Source organism: Tachypleus tridentatus, chromosome 4 (assembly GCF_004210375.1).
Source record: "Tachypleus tridentatus isolate NWPU-2018 chromosome 4, ASM421037v1, whole genome shotgun sequence".
Classification (NCBI taxonomy): domain Eukaryota; kingdom Metazoa; phylum Arthropoda; class Merostomata; order Xiphosura; family Limulidae; genus Tachypleus; species Tachypleus tridentatus.
This window is the reverse complement of record NC_134828.1, coordinates 45,436,377-45,457,591: the sequence shown is the minus strand read 5'-3', so window position 1 is coordinate 45,457,591 and position 21,215 is coordinate 45,436,377. Positions and strand designations below refer to the sequence as shown.

At 32.9% G+C, this 21,215-nt stretch overlaps 1 protein-coding gene and 1 long non-coding RNA gene across 2 annotated transcripts; both read right to left on the bottom strand.

Annotated features, from left to right (window-relative positions):
* Positions 1 to 155: 155 nt before the first annotated feature.
* Positions 156 to 12,658, bottom strand: LOC143249029 (uncharacterized). Its single transcript, XM_076498222.1, has 9 exons — positions 12,286 to 12,658; positions 11,769 to 11,913; positions 10,708 to 11,090; positions 5,811 to 5,997; positions 4,806 to 4,898; positions 2,931 to 3,030; positions 1,665 to 1,861; positions 1,030 to 1,167; positions 156 to 286 (listed from the first exon to the last, which is right to left on the bottom strand). The coding sequence occupies exons 1-9, from the start codon at positions 12,630 to 12,632 to the stop codon at positions 257 to 259; spliced, it is 1,620 nt and encodes a 539-aa protein (XP_076354337.1). The 5' UTR covers positions 12,633 to 12,658; the 3' UTR covers positions 156 to 256.
* Positions 12,659 to 17,907: 5,249 nt separating this feature from the next.
* On the bottom strand, positions 17,908 to 19,754 carry LOC143248316 (uncharacterized). The gene is made up of 2 exons (XR_013026898.1): positions 18,669 to 19,754; positions 17,908 to 18,186 (listed from the first exon to the last, which is right to left on the bottom strand). It is a non-coding gene; the product is annotated as an uncharacterized LOC143248316 (long non-coding RNA).
* Between the last annotated feature and the right edge of the window lie 1,461 nt (positions 19,755 to 21,215).

Sequence of the window (21,215 nt, the reverse complement as noted above, 5' to 3'; positions counted from 1 at the left end):
TTAGTTTGTTTGTTTGGAATTAAGCACAAAGCTACACATTCGGTAGAGAAAATGAATATTATTTTCAAAATCTATGAAACTGAATTATAGGAAATCATGCCACTCAACTTGCTACTGTTCTTGAAATCTATCTGTTGTTCTTGTCCTAGAATGATGCCAGTCTTCATAGCCACCATATTTCAACATGTATATTGGGATATCTGGTTTTGAGCTCTTAATATATACATAGTTATTACTGTTGTTGCCTGTGCTGTCTTCACTGATCAGCAACTTCCATGAACGGATGCTGTGTGAAAAATAAGAAAAACATTAGTTTAACAAAAGTGCATATTCTACATCACATACAGTTTGGTTAATTAGTCTTTTTATACAGTACTGTGTGAAAGTGTTAGGACAAAAGAATATTTTGTCATTCTTTCTATTGTATGGGAGTAATTCTTCCATGTTATTACTGACTGTAGTGATAGTGGTGATTCACTGATCACTTTTAACAATTAAATGAGCCAGGATAGTGTTACTTATTATTTTAGAATTCCCTACACTTGTACCTTGAACATGTCATAAGGGTTCTGTTTGAATGAATATAGTGATAAAATTCAGGGCTTGAAATAAGTGTCATGGTACTGCATGCAATGTATTAACTGTGTACAAAGAAGCTAGCATTTTGTACCAGTATATACTAGAAGGAATAAATTAAATAGCAAACCACAAATAAATCTTGATAAAAACAGTAATAACACATATACAATGTTATCTTGTCATTCCACAGACCAAAATGTCCAAGAATTGTCAGTAGAGCAGATAGTTTGCATAAGAGCTTTATGTGATACTAGTTGATCTCTCCATCAAATTTATCTCTATGAGATGGTGCCATAGTAAGCTGAAGTTTTCACAACATAAGATGAACAGCCAGTAATAACAATGAATTCCTACATTTAATGAAACTGCTTTTTTGGTGTGTGTTATGAGGATAATAGGTTCAACTCAAACAAACATAGCCTCGTAAAATAACAGTAATTTATACCACACCTCTAAGAGTTCAGATGCAGTGTATCGTTTATTGACGTCCACTTCTAGACACCTGTCCAGGAAGTCTTGAAACACTGGAGACAGGTTGTCTTTATTTTCAATGTTCGGTCTTCCATTTTTTGATATTAAATCAAATACCTGGAAAAGAGTGTGACTTGATGACTAAATCAATAACCTAACTTAACAGTATGTACAAATTTTTGGATAATCCTTCCTAATAATGTCTAAATATCACTAAAGGTATACCTTTATAGTAGTTAAATACTGTGGGTGAATTATCTAGTGTTTTAGTGTTTATTTTAGGGGTAACAAAATGGTAGTCATACTACTGCAGAAAATATAGTTTAAGAAGTTGAAAGATAATAATATAACATGTACATTCCACAACATTCAATAATTAACTGTTTGTTACTGTATACAGTCTTGTCAAATGTTCATTGTTGCTGTCATCACTATCTTCAATACATCTTCATGTTTGAATAATATGAACAGTGTTATTTTTGTTTTGTTTTTCTTATAGCTATTCTCCGTAGTTGGTGAAAGACATTCTTGACAAAGCATACAATTGGGTTTTAAAGTACAAATATGTAGCTTTTAAGAATTTGGGTAGTGGTTGTAAATGTACCAACATTTACCATGTCACCACTTTCTTGATGATAAGGAGGTAGACCATTGACCATTTCAATGGCTGTTATGCCAAGGGACCAAATGTCAACCTCAGGTCCATACTCTATCTGTTTTACTAATTCTGGAGCCATCCAGTGACGAGTTCCAACCAATGATGTTCGCTTCTTTTGTTCTGGGGAGAGCTGAGCACTTGTTCCAAAATCAGCTATGTGATGGAAAGAAACAAACGTTAAGTTACCATTTGAGAGAAAAAGAAAACATAAATAACTGGTAGTCAGCCTTACAAAACTAGCTTAACTCTAATTTAGGTTTCTTCTGCTCTTATCGTAAATTTTGACTGTAAAATAGAAATATTTAATCATCCAAATGCACAAATAAAACTTGTCAGCATGCGAAAAGTAGATATAAATCCCTTAAATAATGTCAAATCCAACTAAATATACAATTTAGTTAATTTTATAATTACCAAATACCTAAATCCAACACTTAAAATACAGTCTGAAAATGAAATGATTTCCATTTTTGCAATCGATTTGCCACAGATTTCCTTTTCTTTCTTCATATGTATCATATATTTATAAACGTTTAGGTATCAAATCAGAAAATAATTTATGATAATTTCTTGCAACAATGTGGGCTAATAGTTCATTTGACATAGATTGTATTGTTGCTAGTAAGTACACATAAAATCTTCCTTTTATGTCAAGTTACAATCCTATTGATTAACAGCACAATAAGTAGCTGTGTTACACAGTTGGATTTATTTCATTATATGTTTTAAGTTTACAGAAAAAATCGAATTAAGATTTAAAAGTATTCAGTGCTTTATACAGCTAGAAAAGTCAAGTTTTAGTTGGGAGTTATTTCTTAATAATATTTTTCAAATTTGATATTGAAGTAAAAACAAAAAAAATAAAAAACCAAAGTGTAATATTGAAACTATGAAATATAACAGCAACTATTTAAAATAATAAAATAAAAACATGGATATATTCTCTTAGAAATCATTCAGAAGATGTATCAAGTTATAAAATGTACATATTTTGTACTGAACGTGAGAACTGGAAACATTTGTACTTACAGGTATGCAATTTATGTTGATTAATAAGTTACTTTTTATATAATCAAGCAACCCACTGATATCACGTGATGTTTCAGCATTATAATATATATACATTGTCAAGTAATCTATGTTAACGTGAAACTGTTACAAACAAGCTAAAATACTTAAAAATGCTTGTGTTCACTAAGGCATTATATGTTTAAACACTTACCTAGTTTTATGGTCCAGTCCTTTCCAAGTAAAATGTTGTGGCTTTTGATATCTCTGTGGACTATATTGTGTTGATGAAGGAACTGTATTGCCTGGAGTATCTAAATGAAATATGAATTTATTTCAAAGTTAAATATTTTAAGAGAGAAGTGTAATTTTAATTCAGTATGCTTATTGTATTCAATATTTTATATATGTATGTATATACTGTGATAGCTGGAGACAACAACACAAAAATATCAAAGTTTCTGCACATTAATAACTTCCAGAAGTACTTTCATCATGTTATTAGGTTGATATATTAGTTGTTTTAACATCTGTTGTTAGTAAAGGTTCTTACTAACACTAACATCCAACATCAAGCTGGCCATGAGTGAAGTGTTGGCTCTGTAGGTTGACACCCAAACCTTGAGTGACTACCCCTCGGTAATTTTAAAATTAAATCATTTCTGAATTAAGGTATTTGCTGTTATGTCACCAATGTTTTTAATGAAAAATGAAGTTTTTAATATTTTCCATTTTTGTTATTTATATATTTTATTTTATATTTACAGTACAATATTAAGCGATACTTTTGTTGCTAAGCAACATGACAAAAGTAAGTACGATTACCAAAACGCATTGGCTTCTCTATATATTAGATGTTTAACAAACGAATGTACCCAGCAACTGTCATGTTTTAAGGTTGATATGTTCCGTGTGACGGAGGTGGACTGGCTATTGTGCCAAGGCACATGGGCTTCCTTGTATGAAATTTATAGGTTACATATGACTCTGATTACTGGTGGGATGGTATGAGCCCCATCTCATAATGAGATGGCATGCCCCCCCACACACACACAAAGGGTCTCAGACCACCTCTGCTACATGAGTATGTGATTGTAGATATTCTGAGCCTATTTCACTATAAAACTACAACCTATATAGTTTTCTTGCTCAGCAACATGACATAAAACTCATTATTGGAAAACATCTTTACCAAAATATATTGACCATTTTATACACGTGAAGTTGTTATACAAGGTACCACTTCTTTTCTACATGGTTTTTTGCTACCTTTCCTTTCCACATTAAGAAGATGCATACACAGGTGTATAAGTACTAACACAGAGATGCACACCATCAAGATCCACTTAGTAAGGGTGCAAAATTTCACATTTCAAGGTTCTTTCCTTTTGGAGATATGGTGCCCACGCATACACAAAGATACACACCATTTTATTATTATAGATAAACAATGTTTAGCATAATATTGCTTGCACGACATACATAGTAGATTTTTCATGTTTCCATGTAATCTTGAAAGACTAGACTGTTGCCTGCAGTAGTTTTTAAATGTGTACTCTTGATAACTTTAATTAGTTTTGTGATTCTGGACAAAATCAATTCTATAATTGTAAATTTGTAACCCATTTTCATACCGAACCACTTTGTAAGTTTACACAGTATCTATTTTTTTTTAACTATCACTTCTTTCTTAATGTTACTCTATTTTGAAATTAACAGCTGGTGTGATAGAAGATTAAAAAGGTGCTATGCATTTAATACCACAGATATAAGTTTCTTGTGATATTTAGTGCAGTTGAAATTTCCCAATAGTAAATTAATAATAATTTTGTACACTTGTTGAAGATGTGCTCTATATAATACACTGGAAATGAAACTTTCTGTAACTCTAGAAAGAACTACAGAGAGTTTACACTAGATGGAGCTTCATAATTACTCTCTGAAATGTTATTTAAAATTTGTCATCTCTCAAGTATCCAGAGTTTTGGCAAGGAAGTACGATGACTGTTGAACAAACGTTAAAATAAATTACAATCATCAGATCTATAAAACCTCTTAATAGTTACTAACAACAATCAATATAACTTACTTCTTTACATACTGCTGCTGTTTCATTTTCATAAAGATGGGTTTTGGAAAGAACACTAGCCATACTGCCAACTCCTAAATATTCCATTATTATCTAAATAAATAAAGTTTAAAATTTCACTTACATTTGTTAATAAAATTATACCTAACAATGAGACAAAATAATTTATTTTTCCTATTTTAAGATTCTGTCAGTAATCATACATCTAATAAAAACAGAAAAGTTCTTCAAACAATCGTTCATGAAGTAGGAACTGAAGTAACATCAGTTGTTTAACATTTTTTAAGTGTGAGATTTTTATTGTCTAGAAAGATTTGTGGTTCAAAAAAAAATATAAACTCAATTTCAAGTGTTAAGGAAGCGTGAATTAACAAAGACCACTTTTCTACATTTTTGTTACTTCTTCAATTCTAACTTTTATTTTTCTACCTCAAAAGATGTTTTACATTTTATGAAATATGCTCTTTCATATATTGGTAACTAAAGCTGTAATCTGATTCCTAACATTTATAAAATATTAAATTGGATTGTATTTTGTGTGGCAAACTGAAAATTTAATATTTATTGTATTACACACCAAACAATGTTTACAGTTTTGTAAATAATGCTGCATTTGAGGGTATTGTATAATATGCTAATTTAACAAGTTAACCTTTCCTGAATAAAATAATTTCAATAACCACGTGTAAAACTTTGTATGTGAAACATACAAGGAAGATGAATAAAGCAAAGTACAAACTAAAGAGTGCTAGTAAGAGAAAACACACTGATAGAAGCTCAGAATGTAAATAGAAAGTTATTGTGTCAGAAGCAAATGTGGCTGCAACCTCCCACACTAAAACTATCAAGTATTATTTATAACTATAATTTAAACAAAGCAGACCTCTGAGGGTGATATGTAAAAATATTCTTAAACTTGTAGGGTTGCTTGAATTTGACCAATTAATTAAATAAAAACAGTATGTTAGCCTACACTCTATAACAGGTAAGATTAAAAACACTTACCCATAGTTCATCACCATCAAGAAAGCTATCCAAATAGTTGACTATGTTTGGATGTTTATATTTCTTCATTATTAAAAGTTCGGTGATGATAAAGTCTTTTCTAAGTTGCTTCGTTACATTGATCTTTTTAACAGCAACTTCCAACCCAGTCTCAGTTGCTACAGCAGTAAAGACAGTTCCTGATCCACTAAAACAATAAGAGAAAGTACACTACATTACAAAATTTTTACTTTTTCTTGTTCCTGGGTAGAAAGTGTTATATCCCAATTGCTTATGCCTAATGTAAATGAAAAAGACCTATTTTTCTCTTCAAACTTTACTTTTGTGACCTGGGTAATGAAATATTCAAATTTACCCATTTTCCAGAACATTCCATGTAGATTCAGTGCTAAGAAGCTAATAAAGAATTTTCTCGAACTTTCTAGAATGTGGTATGTCTTCCAAGAATTTACAAAAACCATTTGGAATTTTCTAGAACTTTCCATGGAAATATACATACAGTTGCTCACCACTAACCACTTCAGTTTAGTTCTAGCTGCCTAAGCGAACACATAGACCTATCTGATTTTATCTAAGCTAGCATCAAGAAGCTGCAAGCACTCTCCAGACGCATTCTGCTATGCATGTGGCCAGTTTATCAAGAGTATCCAGTGTGAGAGAAAAAAGGATCCGTCAAAATCATCCAAAGATCATTTCTGGAGACAAGAGTCAGATTCAAAATGTTGATGTGAGAGACAGTACCACGTCTGAACCAGGTATACTCTCCAACCATCCAAGAAAGGTGTGATAGATACGAGTAGTAAATCAAAGGAGATAATCCAAGTGGGTGTAGAGTGGCTAGAGTGTGACAAACAGCACCAAGCAAGCGAATTATATCCGAAACCTATACTTCTGGGAGCCGACATACATACTGTGGGAGGATAATGATCATACTTTCTTCAAGTTTAAGTGACATAGAGGATCTCAAACCACCCCGACTTCAGAACAGAGCATATTTTAAGAATGCAAAATGATATATCAATCTGGGAACCCAATATCCAGTCTTCATAAAATGTCTACCACAGAGAAATTAACTCTCTCAAGAGTGAAACTGACCAGAACCAACCCAGGTGCAGCAACATCCTCGGAATAAGATACATCAATGACAGCAGAAGACAAGGAACTGTAACATTCCTCAGCACCTCTACTATGACCCACGACACAGATGGAGTATTTATTGAGCGTGAAAGATCGGCATCTGTAATACACGTATGAGGACTTATGTTGGTTGGTTTTACTCTAAATTCAAAACTCAACCATTGGCAACTGACATCGAGGTCTGGGTAGGATGAGAGATCCAAATTTATGGGTTCAACTGAAATTTGACGTCTTACTTCTTTGGTTTTTGTATGCTTTAATGTAGAGGTTATTATGCCTTCTACACCAGCAGAACACCACCACCCTACTCTGCAGTGAATGATATTTCTATGTAGAATTTTAAGGCATTAAATCATTAAAAAGTATGCCCCTAGAATCCACCACCCCACCAGCTTGGAAATGGAAGGTAGTAAGGACTACCAATCTCCACTAGAAGAAAAGGGAGGCGCATAAAACACAGTGGAGAGTCTAAAGGAATAATAATACCTAAAACAGTGCAATGGATGACCACAAAAACCCAAATTTTAAAAGCAGACCATGATGACTTACTCAATACAAGACATGGTAGGGATGGACAGCTATCCTATTGTTCTTTAGCCATGTAGGCCGTAAGTGGTATGGTCAGAGACGAGCGTATTTGTAAAGAAATTCCATCGTGAGGAAAACCTTCAAGTGATCTTTCCAACAGTATCGTGGCCCAGCATGGCCAGGTGGTCGCAAGTTCGAATCCTCGTCACACCAAAAATGTTCACTCTTTCAGCTGTGGGGGCATTATAATGTGACAGTTAATCCCACTATTCATTGGTAAAAGAGTACCCCAAGAGTTGGCGGTGGGTGGTGATGACTAACTGCCTTCCCTCTATCTAGTCTTACACTGCTAAATTAGGAACGGCTCGCGCAGATAGCCCCGTATAGCTTTGCGCGAAATTCAAAACAACCAAACCAATCCAGCAGTATGCACTGCATCGCCATGGAACATAATAAGCAAGTCAATATGGCTGAACAGTGTGGATTTCAAACGTTAAAGAAACTCTCGTCGGGTACAATTCACTATAAAATGAGACCTAAACAATAAGAATAAGCATGAAAAAGGAAATAAGGTTCCTGAAAAAATTAAATAAGAATTAAAAAATAACAAGTCAAAGTCACATGGAAATTTGAAGAATGACTGCATGTGGAATACGATAGTCCAAAGAGGAAGAAATTTGATATCATGCAAATAGTGGGAGATTAATGTATTAGTAATCGTCTAAATGCCCGACTGAAGAAGTTCCTCTTGGGAATAACAAAGATGAGACGACAGAGAAAAAAGTAAGGTGTCAAATTTGATAAAAGAGATCTGGAACAAACTATGAGAGGACAACGAAAGAAACGAATAAGCAAGCAAACTATATCCAAAACCCTATATCAGTTGCAAAAAAAGGCAGATAGACGGTAAAATGTAGAAAAGAAATATCACAAACAGAGTGTGGTTGCAAAGGGATAGAGAGGCAGGAAGGAAAATCACAGATGGAAACCATGTGGCAATGTAACATTGAAGAGCACGCACAGGAAAAAAAGTCTTTCTGATTTACACATGGGATAAGAGTAAAAAACGGAAGGAAGGTGAATCAGAGAAAAGTAGAATATACTCTCCCTAGTCTTTTAGGTTTTGGAAAATAATGAGCAATTCAACTAAAAAAGAAGATATGTAAGATGACAAAGAATAAATGAAATATCATTGGCAAATAAATCAGACTACCAACGTCAAGATTAAGGGTATAATGAAAGAAATATTAAGAAAAAGTTGGAACAAAGAACACGTAGAAAGTGGTTTGAATGGGGGCTGATTGAGGCATTGGAGAACCACATTAAAATATCAGTTAAGAAAAACCACAGAGGACGACAAATCTGAAATAAACTTATCAATATGGAGTGAGAGGTAAATACCCTATGATACTGAAAGAAAATGAAAATGTGGGACAAACCCAACCGATAACAGAAAACCAAAGGCCATAGAGTATTCCAAATAAAAAATCCAAGTAATAATCTTAGAAATACAATGAACAATGGTCCAATCGGCTGAAAACTCCTGGCCCGGAGACCAATGTCACAAAACATTCCATTTAGTTAACTAACATTCCATGGAGGAGGGGCAAATGTAACATTCCAGAAATAAAACTGCATATTCTAACAAGCTTAAAAATTCTCACAAAGGACCAGGTAAAAACGAAGGATGAAGATGAAGGACAAGAAGAGCAAGATGAGGCACTGATGATTGAGTTACAAAAGAAGGAAGATAGACGGAGAAAGAGGAAGCTGGATAAGTCAAGGAAATCACGGCTGAAATGAGAAGAGCCTGAGATTGAGTGGTATGGATGAAAAATTATCCAATGAAAAACTTGCATGTGATGATAAATATATATAGGTATTTGTTGGTCCAGTTATAACTGAAGCACAAATAGTCATGGCGAGAGGATAAGAGACTGGAGGTGAAAATAGAAGTAGTTGGTGGTTGAGGGATGTGGTAAGGACATCAGTATAAGGAGTATTTCACTGCAGTTGAAGCCACCAGAAAACAAGAGGACCAAGAGACCACTTCATTGGATAGTTTTTGTCTGGACAAGAAAGATGATCTGCGGCTAGATTGAAACTCCGAGAACGTGACTCACAGTGATATGGATATCTTGCGTGTTGGCCAAGAAACTAAAGTCCAACAAAATAAAACATATTGAGAAAGGGTCCCACTTTGATGATTCGGATACGCAACCACTGCAAAACTGTTGATTGACTTATGACAAACGATGTCTGATCAGATGGAGTAAATTATCCTAAATCCAGAAGCTTCAAAGTGTTGATATGATAAGACTTCTCAGCTATAAACCAACACCTCGAAGCCTCCCTGTTGATCGACCATTTCCTTCTATTCATGAATGTAACAAGTAAATTCGAATGAAGACGATAAACTGGAATAAACTTGACTATGTGTGGATTTTGTCCATTTACAAAAACAGTTCGTTGTTTATCGTAGAAGGAAGAACAATAGATGACTGCAAAGGTTCCTGTGCAAGATTACTAATTGTGAAAAGCTCAAATATCAACTCAATAACAAGGGATTAGAGCAGTCGGGGCAGGCCACAACTGCAAAATAGATGGAGAGACCAGTAAGAATGCAGTGAACTGAAGCGTCCATTGAATGAAGTCGGTGAGTAGAACATTAGGCCTTACTAAGATGGGCATTGAAAAACACCCAAATGGGGCAGATATTAGGAATGTTGAAGGAAGACGTCTCTGGTATGATTAATCAGCCCACTCGACTTATCATCTGGAGAACGTTAAGAATATCAAAGGCAAACTCCTGTTGAAAATGAGCTATCAGTAACCAGTCATCCATATAATAATGAAAACGTATCCTGAGAACAGAGGAATGTCGAGAGAATCCTAAACCTATTCAATAAAAAACACAAGTGGCCAAATAAAGGATTAGTATGCAAAGCTGATAACTCACCCCAAAGATATGGTCACAACTGCGGAGCTATAAGGGAAAGATTTTTAAATGCTACTGAACGTATAACAAAAATTAAACAAAAAGGAACATATTTTCTTATAAAAACAGAAAACTGACTGATGAAGTGGTATAATTAATGTAAAATAATACATTCTAATTAATTAGTTCTACGTTCCACAAATGAAGTTTTTGTCTATAATATTTTAGTACTGAGTACAAATTTACCTCTAAGCCACTATACCATTCTTTTGAACACAAGACTTTCAAACTCACCCTTGGCCAATTTGTTTCATCTTTGTATATTTCTCATTTGGATCTCCCTCAGAAACAATACTTCTCAACACTGTCATAATTTCCTCGTCTGTCATTCTTTTTTCATTTACCTTGGTTGACATCTTATTGCTGTCTTTATTTGCCTCTTTCAAAGAAACAGCAGTTCTAAACTTCTCCATGGTTTCTTTATCTGTCACTTCCTTGTCATTGCTGTCTTTATATGGCTCCTTCAAAGAAACAGCAGTTCTAAACTTCTCCATGGTTTCTTTATCTGTCACTTCCTTGTTATTAGATTTGGTGGACACAGTCTTCTTAATTATGATGACATCTTTCCCAAGTGGTGAGTAGTTCTTGATTTCCTCTTTTTCAACAGATATTACGTACTGGTAAAGATACGTAGTTATTAATTTTGCAACTCTGACGTAATCAAATGCGTATTTAGGTAGAGGTTAGAGAAGGCTCAGCCCCAAAGCCCATGATCTTAATGGGAGCCCACTGATAATTTTATTAGATGTAAAATTACATGGGTGTAGGTAGGGACTTACGGGCCACCCTGTAGTTTTGTACTTAAGCTCAAACAAATTGATTTGGAGTTGTAAAGTTGTTTACTACTCGTAATAATGTCTTTATACACCAATACGCATAACAGAAAGTAAATAATATAAAGTATTATAAAACAACTACTAAAATATCACACGAACATGCTTTTGTCAACAAAGATTAATTATTATCTCTCGACTTTTGTATAGAATGTTATTAATTACACCATTAAAGTTACCTACAAAGTTGAATATCGTATTCAGACAAAGAATCAACCTCTCGTGTTTTATTCTAGCACCTCTTGTTTTATTACGTTGGTGCAATATAAATCATTTTATGACAATAAAAAATAAGAAAGCCCAGACAAGTAATATTGACATTTATGTTTAATCATCAATAAATAATGCAATAGATAATCGTCTGATTTCGTACAAATGAAAGTTTTTGCTATCGTTTTGTTTAATCGCCTAAGGGATTCTCAGTAAACATAATACATTAGAGTGTTTGAGTTAAAATCTCACCTTTAATACCCGAAGGATTAGATGGCATAAGCCAAGACCTACGAATGCAATAAACACCGCAAAGTAGATTATAAGGTTCCTTAGGTTGTGTAAATATGAACCTTCCACTGAGCAACCTTGGTTACATCTCCTAAAATCAGGATAACTGATAATAGAAAGTAAATTTAGAATGTTAAGTAGTTCTACTGTAATTTATGTAACATTAGTCTTAAATACATATCGATAATATAGATACAAATCTTTGCAAAAATCCGTACGACCAACAACTGCAATTACATTTCTGTAAATATACGGTAACTATGAAAATTAACACAAAAGACTTGCTTCATTAATTATTCATTCCACAACATGTTTAAAGAGACAACTTATTGATGACGCATTCAGTCCAATAAAAAGACACGATATCATCTTTGTTTTAGACCGATATGTTTCGCAAATTTTGTTAACACGAAATAATCAAGTAAATTTTTTACTTATAAAACGATAAAATCTGGTGTCATCGAATCTCATGACTTACCCATAACCAAGATATTTGGTGTTCATGATTGAGATAAGAAAGCTTTTCAATTTCCACCCATGGTTATTTCTTTCGTGGGTTATTTTCTGTATGTATGTTAAGAACAGAACTTGGAAGACAAGTGAAGCAATAATTAGTGATGTAATGACGAAGAGTGAAAATCGCAAAAGCTTGATGGCTTTCGACAAATTTGATCTTATTAGTCTTAAATACATCGTAGTTAACATTATTGACATACCACATACGAAAAGTAGGAATACTTTTTCGAGTGGTAGCAATTTTTCCACCCACGGAGAGTAAATCAAAATTATACGACTAACGTAAATATCATAAGCAAGCAAATCCATTTTATCAGAACGTTTTTTTGAATCTCTTTGACCGTTTTACGCAGTTCGAACTGGTTTCATAGCAACGAGACGAGTCAATTGTTGTTATGAGGGGTGGATATTGCTGCAATTTTCTATTTTAATGGCAAGAACAACCATATGTGCTACTATACCAAACTTATTTAGTTGAAGACAGCAAAGAAAGTTTTAAAACTTGAATAAAAAAAACTCGTGTAAAAATATTCATTAAATAAATGTTCTAAAGAAAATAGTGACTAACATCTTATTTCGTATGAGCTTTTTCTGAAAGGTTGTATTTAATATTTTCAACAAAATATAATTTCAAATTAAGCAAGCATCGAAAGCAATGCCTTTTACATACATGTAAAAAATAATTCTAGTACGGTAATTTGGGAGGGATATTTGGAAATTAGTTGATGTATTATAAACGTAGGAAAAGCTTTATTACTCCATGACGATTGGTAGTTCCTAGAAACTGTCCTATACTTTTTGTTAATACAACAATATCAGATTTAATCAGAGTATGATTAAAAGTAACAAAGCTTTATAACATTATAATTTATACACTGCTATTTCAATTTCTAGTACATAACCCTCCAGTATGTCAATGGCCTCATATTGTTAATCACCGTCTTTCAATCCTTGTGGTCGGCAGAACACATATAGCTCACTGTGTGCTTTTATGCCTAATTTTAAATAAAGAGTTATAGTATGTATTTTTGTTGTTATGCTAAGTCATAGCGATTTTGACTAGCAGGCGTCAATATCGCACGAGATATTTGGATGAAATATTTACGCTAAAATGTATGTTGTTATTGATTTGTTTAATGTTGGGTTAAAGTCGTTAACGTTTAAAGTGTTTTCACGCATCTTACCGAGAGGCTTAAAGGGAAAAATACGATATGAAGATAGCGTTGATTTGCTATCAGCGGCTTTGTAATTTGTGTTTGATATAAGTACTTTTATATTTTTTATACTGATACTGATGTGAGTATAAATATAATAACTAACATTTATTAATTTATTCTGAAGTGTACAAATGTAATACATTTGCAATTTATTCTTCATTTCTTTACATTTACACAGTCCTTGCTAACTGGCAATAATGCGTAGATAGCCCTCTCTCTCTAGTTGTTTGGGTATATAAATTTGTATACCCAGGAAGGTCAGGTACACAAGACCTCTTCCTCCTTCCTTTACATTGTTTTAGTGGACTTATTAATATATTTAAAGTAAATACAGAGGGACAGAATGATAGTCATAAGTCAGGCCCTTTACAGGGCAATGTCCACGTATGTTGTTTTTTCAGTTTTGTATTTTTATAAGTCTAGAACATAGGTGGCCTGTTTTATTTTAGCACTAGCTTTTTTCTTAAGTTTTATTTTTTTAATTACTTCATATATTTTTCTTTTCATTTTATTTTTTTCTTTCTCTATTTTTATTTATTATTATTTTTCAACTTAATTTTAGCTTAATGATCTAATGTATAAGTTTATCGGGGAGAGGTGTTTAAGACTCTCTTCATCATATATGCAATACCTGTCTAGTTCGCATAACAGCTCTTTTGTTTTTTCGAATTTTTATCGAAATATTTTATTGTACTATCCAGAAGTCCATGTGGTATTGTTTATGTATAAAAGTATTTGTGCATGAACTCTGAGGAAGTGGTTTCGGGTACTCTATATGCTTTTGTTATTAATGTATTCTGTAATGTTTGTAGTTTGGTTTGCAGTTGTTTTTTACTTACGTTTATCCATGCATGAGCTGCAAAATCTAGTTCTGGTCTTATACATGTTTTGTATACTTTAATGATGTTTTCAGGTGCTGTTCCATAATTTTTACCAGTTAGACTTCTAGCATAGTTTATTCTTCGCCAAATTTAGTTTTTATGTTATTTACATGTTTTATCCAGGTAAGTTTAGAATCATGTGTTAGTCCTAACATTTTGCAGATGTAGCAGTCTGGAGAAGCTCTCCGTTCATGTAAATCTGGGTATGTACTTTCTGATGTTTCGTTGATTTTGAAAATATCACTAACTGTGTCTTTGCTGTGTTTGTTTTAATTCCATATTTTTGGCAGTATTCACTAAATTTGTTTAGTTGAGGTTGAATGTTAGTGACTGCAATTTCTGATGTAGGCAGATAGCTCTCGAGTAGCTTTGCGCGAAATTCAAAAACAAACAAACTGGCAATAACTTTCATAAGTTTACTTTCGAATTTTATCTCATATTTAAAAACCTGTAGCGAGTCTTTTATTGTTTCATAGTGTCGGAATTTATAAATGCTAGGTTACTGAGTTTCTAAAGTGTTTCAGTATGAGTTAGTTATTGTACAACCGAAGTCAGTATGTTTGAAAATAATGATCTCAGTGGTACAGGGTATGTTAATATGGGGGATAGTTATCATTTTGAGATTGTTTCGATATAATAGGGCTATTCCACGAGTATTAGGTTCTTTGGTTGATGTATAAGTTGGAAGTTTAAATCGGCTGATTTTCTTTAAAAATGTTTGGCTTATGCTTATGATATTCTTCTTGTATAAAATTACAAGTAATAAACAAAAAACAAACATAATATTTTCTTATTTTTTTAAAGTTCTCGAAAGTGACTGAGGTTATCATGTGGTGTAGTAGCTAAAATATTTGGTTCTTTACCTTCCAGACCCTGTTTCCATTCTGTGTAGATATATTTTTTATTACTTTTCTAGTTTCTGTGGGTCGTTTACATAATGAAATAATTTTTAACTGTTTATACAATTGTTAAATAGTTAATTTTTTATTATTCAGGGGCTAATAATCTAAGTTTGTACTTTTGTACTTGAAGAAGAAATGTCCTCATATTGAAAACGCTTATGTTATAGGGTATCATATTTGTGTATTAAACCGGTTTCTTGAACCTATCTGTTTCCCTAAGATTATTATTGTCAACATCATTAAGACATTTATTGTCCCATATTAAAATATGTTTTGTTATTTTCTCCCCAGATAGAGCAGTCAGTATTTGAAGTTATATTTATTTCTGTGTAATATAACCAACACTGACATCTAAAGAAATGATTTTCAGTTTATTCGAATTAACTACCCTGAAAAGTGCAGTTATATAATTATACAAGCAATAGAACTCTAGAGAGATAATTTAATTACCATTTCAAATAAAATAATAATTTCTTCTACAGCTCTTTGAGCTAATTATTAAACATTTAAATATATAGTGTGATTTAATTTTTTTTTTTAATTTAGAACCTAAATTTTATGTTCGATTATATCGTGAATTATGCCTTCTCTTTAACTTACTGGCAAGCGTAAATAAAATGAAAATAAAGCATTTCTGAAATTATAATGAGTTTTCTTTACATTTCTCTTGTCTCCTTCAAGCATTTTATCCAAATTCGCTCTCAGATGCTTCCCTATGGCACAGCGGTATGTCTGACTCAAACCGTTAAAAACAGTTTCGATATTCGTGATGGGCAAAGCACAGACAGCCAATTGTATATATTTGGGCTCAATTCCAAGCAAATAAAAAATGCTGTCAAGTTTTATGTGGACTCACTGTCTCAGCAAAAGACTCACAATCTATGTGTTATAGGATCGAGGCACATCGTCGAACATCTGTGACGGAAAAATATTGTGATGGTAAAACTCACTATTCCTTGGTAAAAGTTACTGTGGATGCTTTAGACTACTTCTCTTCCCTCTCTTTCTATCTGCAGATGAAATATGGACGGCTTGCGCAGCTCGCCCTAGCATGTTTGGTATAATGGGGATTCGAACCCGCGGATTACGAGTCGAATGCCTCAACTACCTGGTCACGCTCTGCCCCAAGAATTGTTTTGCGAGAATTTAAACAAGCAATCAGAGGATCCAAATTCACAAAAATACTTATCGCGTCGCTACCATTTCTTATAAGTGTGTAACACTTTCCACGACTTAAATCTTTCAATAATGAAATAAACATGAACATTAAATCTTCTTTAAAATATATAAAGTCAAACAACAAGTTGTAATTTGATATTTTATCAACATAAATATAAAGTTAGATGTTTAGATCTTCTATGCCTTCAAACATCAATTTAGTCAGGACAGCCTTCTATCAATAACGTAGTTAGTTCCATTGTAGTCTGTCTATATTTTGAGAGATAAACCCAGGGTTCGATTATCTGGGATGAGCAATGTGCGGATACATTGTATAGTTTTGAACACAAGTTAAAAACTAATTCTTACAGTTGCTCTTTTAAAGCAGAAAATTTAAATGTTTGAATTCTTTTTTCCTGAGATCAGTGTAAAATTTTCCCGTCGGTTAGAAATATTATGACATTACTTTTCCACAAGAAAATGATTTTGAGGTTGAGGGTTTAGGTTTTTGCATATATATAATAGTATTGTTTATTTTCTGTCCACAAAACAACTTCGCAAGGTGTGGATGGATCTTTAACGCAATTGATATGATGGTTCATTAGCTCCATGCAGAAGTACATACAGTTTTTAGGTTTGTATTTTGCGTTTTGCGGTTTTATGGCCGTTTTGTGTTTTCCACTACGACCTTACATTCTGTGGATGAATCGTTCATGGGGTTTACGTGAAAAAAAATAAACGTTCAATTTTGCGGTTTCTATGGGTATTTTTTTTACAATTAATTGCGTATCAGAGAAACCTTTCTGTAATCATAAATTTACATAACTTCCATCCAGGAGATGGATACTTCTGGTAGTTAAGTAAGAATTTCACAAAACAAAAATATTCTAAATTACTAGAACCGAAAACTTCATGCAGTCTTTGGACATTGCGCAACAGATGGCAAAACGAACATCTGAAGAACGAAATAGCACAAGATGGATATTGTTTATGAAGCACAAAACGATTCATTGCGGCTATTTGCGTTTTCTTCATCGCAGAAAGTAAAAACCTAGGTTTAAGCCTTTTCAATTTGTAAACTTATCGATGACCAACCAAAAGGCGTATAAAAGATGGATACCGTGCGTACACGAACATTGCAACAGTGAATTTATTTGTGCTTTTATTTTACAGCTAGCTCTATTAGTACTGTGCAATGTTGTTTGGATATTTTGAATAGTGTTGTATTTTAATGTGGTATTTGCAGCCTTAAGATACAAGTATTGTCCACGTTTGTTAACATTTAGGATAGTTGTTCACATTTTAAAACATATTGTTCAAAACCAGCCCAGTCTTTAAGCACCAATTCCATTTGGTATACTGTTCACAGTAATAGGTTAATTATATATTGAAATCAATCATTTTGATTATCAAGTCTCCTTAAAGATTCTGAGACAAACTATTACTTTATTAAAATTTATAACACGTATAAATAGTTTTCAGTACAGTGACGTTTATAAAACATTTGATATTTGTGGCTATTACGCCAGTTAACATAACCTTCAAATATGGTGCAATATATACTCAATAAAAGCAAAAAATCATGTACCACACAAATATACTAGTTAGTCCCCTGTGTTCCCTGGTGGAACAGCGGAAAGTTTAGGAATATCTGGTGTTCAATTCCCAACAGTGGACACTACAGAGAGCTCAGTATGTCTGTGATCTAAAAGAAAGAGAACAGAAATAGCCAATCCTCTATTAATGTCTATAAGTTAAGTTTACTTATTTTTTTAGAAAATAAAAGCAAACATTTACCTCAGACGATAACTTAAGAATGATGCTACAAATTTCTCAGTAGACGGTTTGTTGAAAACAAACATCACAGTATAACAATTTGTTCCTTTACCACTTTATATATAACTTTCAGTGTAGTCACTCTAGCTTATCAACAACTGCTACAAACATTTGGAACTTTTTTTCACTGTAAATGTGACATTCGATCATATAAAAATTTCAGTACATTTGCTACAGTTACAGAAGAATTGTTTTTAAGTTACATTATAATCAAAGTCCAAAATAATAAAAGTTTACGAAAGAACAAGTTAAAGGACTCGAAAGAAAGGTAATGTTAACGTCAAAAAATATTGCTACCCGTTCTATGCAGACGTACATGTACAAGTGATATCAGCGAAGAGTTCAACTTACTTAATTTGGTCTAAGAAGAGCACTCCAAAGTTGGCGGTGGCTGTTTTTGACTTTCTGTCTTTTATCTACTCTATCACTTTAAAGTTAGGGATGTCGACCTCAGGTAGTCCTCATGCAAATAAACAAACCAATGCTTATCATATTCAGATACTACAACAATTTAGACATATGTTTGATAATTGTGATAAACTAGCAGAAAATAATAATATAAATTAATTTATTTTATCAAATACTTTAAGTTAATTAATAATCCTCTTCATCTTTCCTTTTGTCTCTTTTCAGAACAGTATCATAATAATATCATTATTCAGGGTTGTCAGGTACTAATTGAGGTGGTTGAAAACGAACAATTTTAAACTGTTGGAAGGATAATAACAAAATAATTTGAATATTTTAGTCTACTTTTAAAGTAACATTATTAATTGTTTTCATGATAGTTGCTACTATCGTATTTACGTTGTCTTCTGTTCCTTGGCCCCCATGTGGCACGGCGAGATGTCTGCGGATTTACAACACTAGAACCTGGGTTTCAATACCCATGGAGGGCAAATTGCAGGCTCTTTGTAGTTTTATACTTAATTTCAGTCAAACATGTCCAGATGATTAGGGCGCTTGACTCAACATTTGAGGGTCGCGAGTTCGAATCCCCATCACACCAAACATGCTCACCTTTTCAGCTGTAGGAGCGCTATAAGTCATGGTACATCTCACTATTCATTGATAAAAGATTAGCCCAAGAGCTCTTGGTGGGTGGTGATAACTAGCTGCCTTCCCTCTACTCTTTCACTGCTAAATTAGCGACGGCTAGCGCAGCTAGACCACATGTAGCTTTGCGCGAAATTCAAACCAAACAAACAAATTGCTCCCTCTCAGTGCTGGATTAAAGGTTCTGTGGGCCCAGGGGCTAATAATTTTTGTGGTCCCTACATCCCATTTAATTTTAAATAAAACACATTTATCAATGGGCCACCATTAAGACCATAGGCAGTGGAGCTGGGTCCCATCTAGCCCTTACCTAAATTTGCCAATGCTCCCTCTACCAGTTAAGAGCTTATAATGTAACTTTGTACTCAACAACAAACAAAATATTTTCGTGATATAAATACCTATTACACCTAAGCTGTCCTATTAGTAATATTTATATAAAGAGGTGACAAGTATATTATTTTATTTTCAAATTTTTTTATTTTAAATATCCACGAAATTTTCTGATATAAAATTTACTGGCTTCATGTTTAAAAACTAAAAGCACAAAACAAGAAAAATTAAAAAGATAAAACACAACCACATTAGTGTAGAGTACACAAGTAACTGTATGTTAACAATCATATCAAGAACCAATCACCGGAGAGAACATTACCTTTTATGGAGGTTAATCACAGACTATAAAACTGTAATTTATTCCTACGATAGAAGATAAACGTTTATTATTGTACCCAGGATATAACATACACAGGTAAAGCAAATAAACATTGATTATTGCACCCAGGGTATAACATACAGAAGTATAACAGATGAACATTCATTACTGTATCCAGGATATAATATACAGAGGTATAACAGATGAACATTCATTACTGTACCCAGGATATAATATACAGAGGTATAACAGATGAACATTCATTACTGTACCCAGGATATAACATACAGAAGTATAACAGATGAACATTCATTACTGTACCCAGGATATAACATACAGAAGTATAACAGATGAACATTCATTACTGTACCCAGGATATAACATACAGAGGTGGTACAGATGAACATTCATTACTGTACCCGGAATATAATATACAGAGGTAAAACATATAAACATTGATTACTGTACCCGGAATATAATATACAAAGGTAAAACATATAAACATTGATTATTGTACCTAGGATATAACATACTGAAGTAAAATAGATAAGCAGTTATTGTTGTTTTGGAATACAATATACAGAGGTAAAAAAGATAGACATTTATTATTGTTCCTAGGATATAACATACTGAGGTAAAACAAATAAACATTTATCGTGGATCCTGAGATATAACATGATTAGGTCAAAAGATAAGATTATTGTTTCTGGAATATAACATACTAAGATAGAATATATAAACAGTTATCATTGTTCCGTGGATGTAATATGTTAAGGTAAAACAACAAACATTTATTATTTTTCCTAGAATATAACATAATACGTTCGTTAAACATTTTAACATTTATTACTGGTTCTTATATATAAAATAATAAGGTAAATAGATAAAAATTATTGTTGTTCCTACAATATATACATAGCTGTTAAGCTAATAAACAGTTATTATTACTTAAGTCATCGTTTAAAATAAATTACAAGTTAGTTCAAACTCTTTCTTTTGTTCCACATAACATTTTCTTCAATGCCAGATGAAAATCTGAGCTGAATATTGTGTATATAATATGATTAAGCACGGTGTTAGTATAGCCTATCCATTGAGACGTGGTGAAAAGTCTTTCATTGAAGTAGCAGTTGTTATAGATGGGCATGTCGAAGGCCAAGACAAAGAATGGCATCCAACAGACTCCA